The 10,602-nt window shown below is 31.7% G+C and overlaps 1 protein-coding gene across 1 annotated transcript; it reads left to right on the plus strand.

Moving 5' to 3' along the window:
- The first annotated feature begins 526 nt into the window (after positions 1 to 526).
- Positions 527 to 4,225, plus strand: LOC119615260 (globin CTT-Z-like). The gene is made up of 3 exons (XM_037971336.1): positions 527 to 763; positions 3,127 to 3,288; positions 3,367 to 4,225. Exons 1-3 carry the CDS (start codon positions 602 to 604, stop codon positions 3,508 to 3,510), a joined length of 468 nt encoding a protein of 155 aa, XP_037827264.1. The 5' UTR covers positions 527 to 601; the 3' UTR covers positions 3,511 to 4,225.
- Positions 4,226 to 10,602: the final 6,377 nt, after the last annotated feature.

The raw sequence follows: 10,602 nt of genomic DNA on the forward strand, positions 1-10,602 counted from the left end.
ACGTGTCAGAATGAAAACAAAACCACTTGACATAATACTTATGATTTTTTGTTGTTGTTGTTGTCGAAAATATGTTTTTGTTGTTGAAGACTTCTTGTACAGAGAAATAATAATATTATTATTTTTGTTGTTGTGTGTATTGTACAGTCATAAAATTGAAATGACAACAATCATAAAGCACAACCACTAAAAAAGAATAAAAGTCAATCTAACTGTCTGTCCGACAACTTGACATCATGCAAAACAGATGACAAGTAAAAAAAGTTAAATACTACAATGAATAAATATAATAAACAAATTAAAACTGACACAAAAACGTTAAATTTTTAAATATTGTTGAACTTATAAATGTTCGTTAGAACATTCTGAAGGGGGAGGGATATTTGGATGAAATGAATGAATGACTTTAATAGAAATGTCAACTACAGAATGCTAATGATTTTTGTATGCGTGTGTGTACATTATTAAACATATGTATTTAGTGAATTTGTGCTTTTAGAGTTTAATAATCTTTTTCTTTTTTCTGATTACAGCTAAATTTATCTTTATATATAATTGACGGTTTCTACAGAGCTTTAATAAAGACTTTTAACACACCAACATGAATTGCGATGAAGTATATGAGATCAAAAAAACTTGGGAAATACCCGCTGCTACACCCACAGAGTCCGGTGTGGCGATATTGTTAAAATTCTTTACAAAATATCCGTCCAATTTGGAAAAGTTTTATTCATTTAAAGATCTGCCAATTGATGAATTAAAAGTAAGTATTTTCTTAAACAAACTATTTTCAGATGATTAGGGATATTAAGGAGAACAATTGTTTAAAATTGCCTTCATTAGGCTTGGAAAAACATACATACATATATTTTTGTTAATAGATGTTAAGTATTAGTTACACCATCTTGATATTTATTTAACAGTCTGTTGACATTTAAGTGCCTTGAAGTATGCTAAATATTTTTGAAGTGTTGTCAAATATCCCTAAATATAGACAATGTTTAAGTATATTTCAATAAATAGATAAGTGTTGTAAGAAGCAGAGAAGATTGAGATAAGAGGTGTGCCTGAGAGTTTTGTTTAAACTTTGACAGAAGGACATTTAATGGGGTGTTCAAGTGGGTAATTGTTGGCTATACTTTTACTATATATGTTTAAGGATGTCATTTTAGAATTGATCAAGTCGGACCCATGCAGCTTCAGAGCTACATAAATTGTTAACTAGACTTTACTAAAGACAAGACTATTGTCTGGACTATAGACAAGACTATAGTCTGGAATATAGTCTGGACTATAAACAAGACTATAGTCTGGACTATAGACAAGACTATAGTCTAGACTATAGACAAGACTATAGTCTAGACTATAGACAAAACTATAGCCTGGACTATAGACAAGACTATAGTCTGGACTATAGACAAGACTATAGTCTATAGAATGGACTACAGACAATACTATAGTATGAACTATAGGCAAGACTAAAGTCTGGACTATAGACAGGACTATGGTCTGGGCTATAGACAAGACTATGGTCTGGGCTATAGACAAGACTGTGGTCTAGATTATAGCCAAGACTACAGTCTGGACTATAGCCAAGACTACAGTCTGGACTATAGACAAGACTACAGTCTGGACTATAGACAAGACTACATTCTGGATTATAGACAAGACTACAGTCTGGACTATAGACAAGACTATAGACAAGAATAAAGTCTGAATTAGAGATCAGACTATAGTCTGGACTATAGACAATACTGTAGTCTGGACTATAGACAATACTATAGTCTGGACTATAGACAATACTATAGTCTGGACTATAGACAATACTATAGTCTGGACTATAGACAATACTATAGTCTGGACTATAGACAATACTATAGTCTGGACTATAGACAATACTATAGTCTGGACTATAGACAAGACTATAGTCTGGACTATAGACAAGACTATAGTCTGGTTTATAGACAAGACTATAGTCTGGACTATAGTCTGGACTATAGACAAGACCATAGTCCTTACTATAGTCTGGACTATAGACAACACTATAGTCTGGACTATAGACAACACTATAATCTGGACTATAGAAAAGACTATAGTCTGGAGTATAAACAACACTATAGTCTGGACTATAGACAAGACTATAGTCTGGAGTATAAACAACACTATAGTCTGGACTATAGACAAGACTATAGTCTGGACTATAGTCTAGACTATACACAAGACTATAGTCTAGACTGTTTACAAGACCATATACTATAGTCTAAACTATACACAAGACTATAGTACGGACAATAGACAAGACTATAGTCCGGACAATAGACAAGACTATAGTCTGGACTATAGACAAGACTATCGTCTGGACTAAAGACAACACTATAGTCTGGACTATAGACAAGACTATAGTCTGGACTATAGACAAGGCTATATAGTCTGCACTATAGACAAGACTATCATATGGACAAAAGACAACACTATAGTCTGGACTATAGACAAGACTATAGGCTGGACTATAGACAAGACTATAGACTGGACTATATACAACACTATAGTCAAGACTATAGACTGGACTATAGACAACACTATAGTCTGGACTATAGACAAGACTTAAGTCTGGGCTATAGACAAGACTATAATCTTCACTATAGACAAGATTATAGTTTGGACTATAGATAAGACTATAGAAAAGACTATAGTCTGGACTATACAAAAGACTATAGCCTAGATTATACACAAGACTATTCTAGACTGAAGACATGTTTATAGTCTGGACTGTATAAAAGTCTGTAGTATGGACTGTAGACAAGACTATAGTCTAGAACATAGAAACAAATATCGTCTGAGTTATAAGCTAGACTGCCATATATACAAGAATATAGTCTGGACTATAGACAGTACTACAGACTGAACTAGAGAAAAAAATATAGTCTGGACTATAGGCGATATGGGTTTTAAAGGAAATATGAGTAATTAATTTAAATGGAATTTTTCGCTCAAGAGCATCGATTTCGTTACCAAATTGTCTGGACTATAGTAAAGACTATATTCTGGACTATACACATGATTGAAATCAAGACTTTAGAAAATATCACAGTCTAAAAATGAGCATTTCATTTATTTTTATTACAGAACAATGCCCGCTTCAAAGCCCATGCCGTGCGCATTATTAAAGTTTTTGATGAATCCATACAAATGTTGGGACATGATTGGTCGGGACCAAAGCTAGAGGAAATGTGGTCAAAAGTTGCAGTGTCACATTTTAATCGACAAATTGAAAAACAATCGTTTAATGTAAGTTGTGAAATCTCAAAAAAAAAAAATGTAATTAAGTTCCTATTTAAGATAATTTTGTTTCTGTAACTTTCATAGGAACTGAAAGAGGTTATTTTGGAGGTATTAACGGCGGTCTGTAATTTAAATGAGAAACAAACGGCAGCCTGGATTAAGTTAATGGACATTGTCTACTCAATTGTTTTCAACACACTGGACAAACTAAAAAATGGTGAACAATAAAACGAAGCGCAACAGAAACTTATTTGAAAGAAATAAACCAAAAACAACAATATTTGTTAAAAAATAAATTCAATTGTTATTAGCAATTAACAATATAATTTTGTTTTTTTTGTAAGAAAAAATTTTAAGAAATAATATTAAAAGAAACATTTTAAAAATTTCTATATGAATGTGTGTAATAAGATGAAAATAAATGGCAGTTAGTTAAAGCTCTTCCTTGAAACATAAAAACACATATACATATCTATACAAATACTCTTCTTACCTTATATCCTTTTCCTCTCCCTCCTCCCTAAAGTAAAGAGAAAATAAACACACTCACACTAATGCACTAAAAAGCTTTATATTTATTAAAAAAAATACAAAAAAACATAATATTAAGCATATTTGTATGTATGTGTGTATATTAGAGAACAAGTGTAAAAAAACCATAAATAAATTCGACAACTGGTAGTTGCAACCTTTAGCCCACCTTTAAGAACAACAACAAAAATAAAGCAAATTTAGTTTTAAAGAAATGAACAACACAAATATAATTGTTAATTGTATTAATGAAGAACAAAAAAAAAAACATAAAATATAAATAATAAGCAAAAGTTAATTATGCATTTTTCTAAATATTTTTCTAAACAAATTATGATTGCTAACAGATCATAAGTATGTATGAAAACATTGTATGTAAATGTAAAGCTTAAGTAATAATTGTAATGTTATGTGTAACTAACAAAATTAAAATGAAAAAGAAAAACATTAAACAAAAAGATGAAAACTGCTAAAAAGTTTAAACCAAAAAAAAAAAAAAAAAATTGTAATAAAAATGTTTGTATGGTAATGAAACTAATAACAATAAATTTAAAATAACTGGTAGAAAACAAATGTAGTTTTATTTTCAGAAAATGTTTAAAACCATTTAGTAGTTGTTTCAATAAAATCGAACCCACCCTATTACGCATTGCTCAGCAATCAAGTAGTTTTCTAATGATCAACAAAATGCATTTTATTTAAAATTTTTAAATAACATATGCTGGACATCTTTCACTTTAATCCTCTTATTTCGTTTCTTTTTTCTCTTGTATGTGTCAATGAGGTTTTTATATTTTATTGTAATCACACTGTCACAATGACTGCTGTCGTTGTCAATTTTAAACAACAGACACTTATTTCGTTAAAAAATTGTTACAGAAAGAAAAATAAATTTAAAATCTATAAAAAAGCAATTAGATCAAAAAATATATATGAGTATGCGCCCTTTCCAAGTTATCCTAGTTTTGTTCTAGTTCTATTGTAGTTCTAGTTCTGTTCCAGTTCTGTTCTAGTTCTGTTCCAGTTCTGTTCTAGTTCTGTTCTAGTTCTGTTCTAGGTCTGTTCTAGGTCTGTTCTAGTTCTGTTCTAGTTCTGTTCTAGGTCTGTTCTAGGTCTGTTCTAGTTCTGTTCTAGTTCTGTTCTAGTTCTATTCTAGTTCTGTTCTAGTTCCGTTCTGTTCTAGTTCTGTTCTAGTTCTGTCTAGTTCTGTTCTATTCTGTTCTAGTTCTGTTCTAGTTCTGTTCTAGTTCTGTTCTAGTTCTGTTCTAGTTCTGTTCTAGTTCTGTTCTAGTTCTGTTCTAGTTCTGTTTCTAGTTCTGTTCTAGTTCTGTTCTAGTTCAGTTCTAGTTCAGTTCTAGTTCAGTTATAGTTCAGTTCTTAGTTTCAGTTCTAGTTCAGTTCTAGTTCAGTTCTAGTTCAGTTCTAGTTCAGTTCTAGTTCAGTTCTAGTTCAGTTCTAGTTCAGTTCTAGTTCAGTTCTAGTTCAGTTCTAGTTCTAGTTCAGTTCTAGTTCAGTTCTAGTTCAGTTCTAGTTCAGTTCTAGTTCAGTTCTAGTTCAGTTCTAGTTCAGTTCTAGTTCAGTTCTAGTTCAGTTCTAGTTCAGTTCTAGTTCAGTTCTAGTTCAGTTCTAGTTCAGTTCTAGTTCAGTTCTAGTTCAGTTCTAGTTCATCTAGTTCAGTTCTAGTTCAGTTCTAGTTCAGTTCTAGTTCGTTCTAGTTCTAGTTCAGTTCTAGTTCAGTTCTAGTTCAGTTCTAGTTCAGTTCTAGTTCAGTTCTAGTTCATTCTAGTTCAGTTCTAGTTCAGTTCTAGTTCAGTTCTAGTTCAGTTCTAGTTTCAGTTCTAGTTCAGTTCTAGTTCAGTTCTAGTTCAGTTCTAGTTCAGTTCTAGTTTCAGTTCTAGTCAGTTCTAGTTCATTCTAGTTCAGTTTATAGTTCAGTTCTAGTTCAGTTCTAGTTCAGTTTCTAGTTCAGTTCTAGTTCAGTTCTAGTTCAGTTCTAGTTCAGTTCTAGTTCAGGTTCTAGTTCAGTTTCTAGTTCAGTTCTAGTTCAGTTCGAGTTCAGTCTAGTTTCAGTTCTAGTTCAGTTCTAGTTCAGTTCTAGTTCAGTTCTAGTTCAGTTCTAGTTCAGTTCTAGTTCAGTTCTAGTTCGTTCTAGTTCAGTTCTAGTTTCAGTTCGAGTTCTTCTAGTTCAGTTTCTCAGTTCAGGTTCTAGTTCAGTTCTAGTTCAGTTCTAGTTTCAGTTCTAGTTCAGGTTCTAGTTCAGTTCTAGTTCAGTTCTAGTTCAGTTCTAGTTCAGTTCTAGTTCAGTTCTAGTTCAGTTCTAGTTCAGTTCTAGTTCAGTTCTAGTTCAGTTTCTAGTTCAGTTCTATTTCAGTTCTAGTTCAGTTCTAGTTCAGTTCTAGTTCAGTTTCTAGTTCAGTTCTAGTTCAGTTCTAGTTCAGTTCTAGTTCAGTTCTAGTTCAGTCTAATTCAGTTAGTAGTTCAGTTCTAGTTCAGTTCTAGTCAGTTCTAGTTCAGTTCTATTCAGTTCTAGTTCAGTTTCTAGTTCAGTTCTAGTTCAGTTCTAGTTCAGTTCTAGTTCAGTTCTAGTTCAGTTCTAGTTCAGTTCTAGTTCAGTTCTAGTTCAGTTCTAGTTCAGTTCTAGTTCAGTTCTAGTTCAGTTCTAGTTCAGTTCTAGTTCAGTTCTAGTTCAGTCTAGTTCAGTTCTAGTTCAGTTCGTCAGTTCTAGTTCTAGTTCAGTTCTAGTTCAGTTCTAGTTCAGTTCTAGTTCTGTTCTAGTTCTGTTCTAGTTCTGTTCTAGTTTCTGTTCTAGTTCTGTTCTAGTTCTGTTCTAGTTCTGTTCTAGTTCTGTTCTAGTTCTGTCTAGTCTGTCTAGTTCTGTTCTAGTTCTGTTCTAGTTCTGTTCTAGTTCAGTTTTTACAGAAATTTGTGCAAGTGGAAGTATCATTGGTCCATTTTAGTCTCTTAATTTAAACCGAAACGGAACTTGTGTCTGTAAAACGAATATGAAAGGTATGAATTTCATATCCGTTTTACATAACAGTTATTCTGTAACTGTCATAATAATAAAAAGCTTAAAATTGTTATACCACTGTTATTTAACATACGTTTACTATTTTACTTACTTTGTACTTTATTACAGAAATTCTGAGTTGTTGAAAAGCTTTTTCTTGCTCTTGCATATTCTGTTTGTTGCTGTATTTAGCTTTTCGTGGACGGTCGTTGTATAACGATAGCCAATATGATAAGACTAACCATATGATAACACAACTGTTAAATGTTCAATAGTTAATAATGTTATTGTTGTTGTGGTGTGAAAATGTTACGGCTACTGTTGCTATTTTCTGGCGTTTGTTATTGTTTTCATTCTATGACTGTTGAAGTAAAATCACAACCTTTAGTCTAGGAAATTTTGAAATGAACAAAACAGTTGTTACTGTTTTAAGCAAACGGACGTTGGTTTTTTCTCTTTAAACAATATATGAGGTTTTATTGTTAGAAATCGTAAAATTACGTTAAAAAAAGACCGGGTAACTCGCGTTAAGAATAACACGCGACTAAATATGAATTAAAAAGAAAATAAAAGATATATTTGTGAAGTAAATAAAATGATTTAAATGTAGAATCATAAATTAAAAAAAAAAAAATAATAATTACAAATTTAATGTGTATATTTGAATCATAAGTGTGGCAGGCGTTTAGTGTGTTTTTTATATTTTCTTAACGTTTTTATGTTGATGTTAATAACGTTTATATATTTTTTGAAAATATTTTTGGCGTCAAATTGACTCTACGGGATTTTTTCTTCGTGTTGGTCGTCTTGGACGAAATAAAATGTGGAATAATTTATGAAAGTGTTTGTTGGTCAGCGATATTTTTATTTGCAATTTAATTAAAGAAAAAAAGAAGATAATAAAACCATTTTTAGCACTTGGTTGGCTTTTCCTTGAATAAACATAATATGTACAATTTTATAACGTCGGGGTTAATATTGTTGTTACAACGTATTCTGCTTTCAAAGAAATTAAGCAGAAAAAATTAAAGAAATTAAAAATTTCATATTTTGTAAAAAATATAAAAAAATAAGAAAACCAAAAAATAATAAACTAAATTATAACAAAATAATTTGAAAAATAAATGAAAGTTAAACAAAAATTAAAAATAAAATATATAAAATATTTTTTTTAATTATAAAAATAAATAAAATTGTAAGATAACAATTTTAAAGTGCAAATATTGTGGAAACTAAATACTCAAAATTATAACCAAATATATTAAATTTATTTGAATTTATTAAAAATTCCCTTACAACTCCATTAAAAGGTAAGTGTATTTTTTTGCGAAACAATAATTTCAGCATTATATCAATAAATTTTAAAAATTTTTGTAAAAAGTCATACTAGGTCAATTACTCAAATTGGTATTATAAATATAAAAAAAGACCAAATAGTAGATTTAATTTCAAAATGATAACGTACAACTTAATCAGAAATGAAACAAACAAAAAAAAAAAAAAAAAAACAAATGAAGAACTCCCCCAATCTAATCAAATCCAAAAAAATAAAACAACGACATGAAAATATTATTTATCTATACGGCAAGGTCGAATTGTATACCCTCTGTTATTACACGCAGTAATTATGCCATGGTGAAAGTATTACAAATACTTCAAATTGAAGGTCATACACTTAAAGTAAAGAGTACCATAACGGAGACTCTCTTTTTGCAGATTTTCAAAGGAACACTATACTATGACATGATATAGGTTAAGGAAATTGGGGAAGAAAAAAACTTTATGTTCAATTTTTTTGACGTTTTTGGTCACATTCTGGTCATTTATATTACCTTAAGTGATACTTTTGTTGGGGAAAAATGAATTCTACCCAGAATTCTTGTACAAATGTATCCTTTAATCGATTTTGGTTTTTGCGTCATGTGAACAAAAGTCGAGATTGCTGTTGACTAACAACAAGCTAAGTAACAACTAGATAGTTAGTTAGTTTGTTAGTTAGTTAATTAGTTAGTTAGTTAGTTAGTTAGTTAGTTAGTTAGTTAGTTAGTTAGTTAGTTAGTTAGTTCGTTAGTTAGTTAGTTAGTAGTTAGTTAGTTAGTTTAGTTAGTTAGTTAGTTAGTTCGTTAGTTGTTCGTTCGTTCGTTTCGTTCGTTCGTTCGTTCGTTCGTTCGTCGTTCGTTCGTTCGTTCGTTCTTTCGTTCGTTCGTTCGTTCGTTAGTTCGTTCGTTCGTTTCGTTCGTTTCGTTCGTTTCGTTCGTTCGTTCGTTCGTTCGTTCGTTCGTTCGTTCGTTTTCGTTCGTTTCTTCGTTCGTTCGTCCGTTCGTTCGTTCGTTCGTTCGTTCTCGTTCTGTTTTCTTTCTGTTCTCGTTCTGTTCTCTTCGTTCTGTTCTGTTCTCGTTCTGTTCTCGTTCTTTCTGTTCTGTTCTCGTTCTGTTCTCTTCTGTTCTCGTTCTTCTCTGTTCTTTCTTTTCTCTTTCGTTTTTTCTCTTTCTAGTTCTAGTTCTAGTTCTAGTTCTAGTTCTAGTTCTGTTCTGTTCAGTCAGTTCTAGTCAGTAGTTCAGTTCTAGTTCAGTTTCTAGTTCAGTTCTAGTTCAGTTCTAGTTCAGTTCTAGTTCAGTTCTAGTTTCAGTTCTAGTTCAGTTCTAGTTCAGTTCTAGTTCTAGTTCAGTTCTAGTTCAGTTCTAGTTCAGTTTTAGTTCAGTTCTAGTTCAGTTCTAGTTCAGTTCTAGTTCAGTTAGTTCAGTTCTAGTTCAGTTCTAGTTCGTTCTAGTTCAGTTTCTAGTTCAGTTCTGGTTCAGTTCTAGTTCAGTTCTAGTTCAGTTCTAGTTCAGTTCTAGTTCAGTTCTAGTTCAGTTCTAGTTCAGTTCTAGTTCAGTTCTAGTTCAGTTTAGTTCAGTTCTAGTTCAGTTCTAGTTCAGTTCTAGTTCAGTTCTAGTTCTGTTCTAGTTCTGTTCTAGTTCTGTTCTAGTTCTGTTCTAGTTCTGTTCTAGTTCTGTTCTAGTTCTGTTCTAGTTCTGTTCTAGTTCTGTTCTAGTTCTGTTCTAGTTCTGTTCTAGTTCGTTCTAGTTCTGTTCTAGTTCTGTTCTAGTTCTGTTCTAGTTCTGTTCTAGTTTCTGTTCTAGTTCTGTTCTAGTTCTGTTCTAGTTCTGTTCTAGTTGTTCTAGTTCTGTTCTAGTTCTGTTCTAGTTCTGTTCTAGTTCTGTTCTAGTTCTGTTCTAGTTCCGTTCTAGTTCAGTTCTAGTTCAGTTCTAGTTCAGTTCTAGTTCAGTTCTAGTTCAGTTCTAGTTCAGTTCTAGTTCAGTTCTAGTTCAGTTCTAGTTCAGTTCTAGTTCAGTTTCTAGTTCAGTTCTAGTTCAGTTCTAGTTCAGTTCTAGTTCAGTTCTAGTTCAGTTCTAGTTCAGTTCTAGTTCAGTTCTAGTTCAGTTCTAGTTCAGTTCTAGTTCAGTTCTAGTTCAGTTCTAGTTCAGTTCTAGTTCAGTTCTAGTTCAGTTCTAGTTCAGTTCTAGTTCAGTTCTAGTTCAGTTCTAGTTCAGTTCTAGTTCAGTTCTAGTTCAGTTCTAGTTCAGTTCTAGTTCAGTTCTAGTTCAGTTCTAGTTCAGTTCTAGTTCAGTTCTAGTTCAGTTCTAGTTCAGTTCTAGTTCAGTTCTAGTTCAGTTTTAGTTCAGTTCTAGTTCAGTTCTAGTTCAGTTCTAGTTCAGTTCTAGTTCAGTTCTAGTTCTAGTTCAGTTCTAGTTCTGTTCTAGTTCGTTCTAGTTCTGTTCTAGTTCTGTTCTAGTTCA

Source organism: Lucilia sericata, unplaced genomic scaffold (assembly GCF_015586225.1).
Source record: "Lucilia sericata isolate MDLA Ls3-8-SP2 unplaced genomic scaffold, ASM1558622v1 Contig004667F_arrow, whole genome shotgun sequence".
Classification (NCBI taxonomy): domain Eukaryota; kingdom Metazoa; phylum Arthropoda; class Insecta; order Diptera; family Calliphoridae; genus Lucilia; species Lucilia sericata.

Excerpts from the sequence above, each read along its gene's own strand:
- LOC119615260 (XM_037971336.1), top strand. The coding sequence starts at position 602 with ATGAATTGCGATGAAGTATATGAGATCAAAAAAACTTGGGAAATACCC. Across the intron at positions 764-3,126 it reads TGCCAATTGATGAATTAAAA|AACAATGCCCGCTTCAAAGC; the intron begins GTAAGTATTTTC and ends TTTTTATTACAG. Across the intron at positions 3,289-3,366 it reads TTGAAAAACAATCGTTTAAT|GAACTGAAAGAGGTTATTTT; the intron begins GTAAGTTGTGAA and ends TAACTTTCATAG.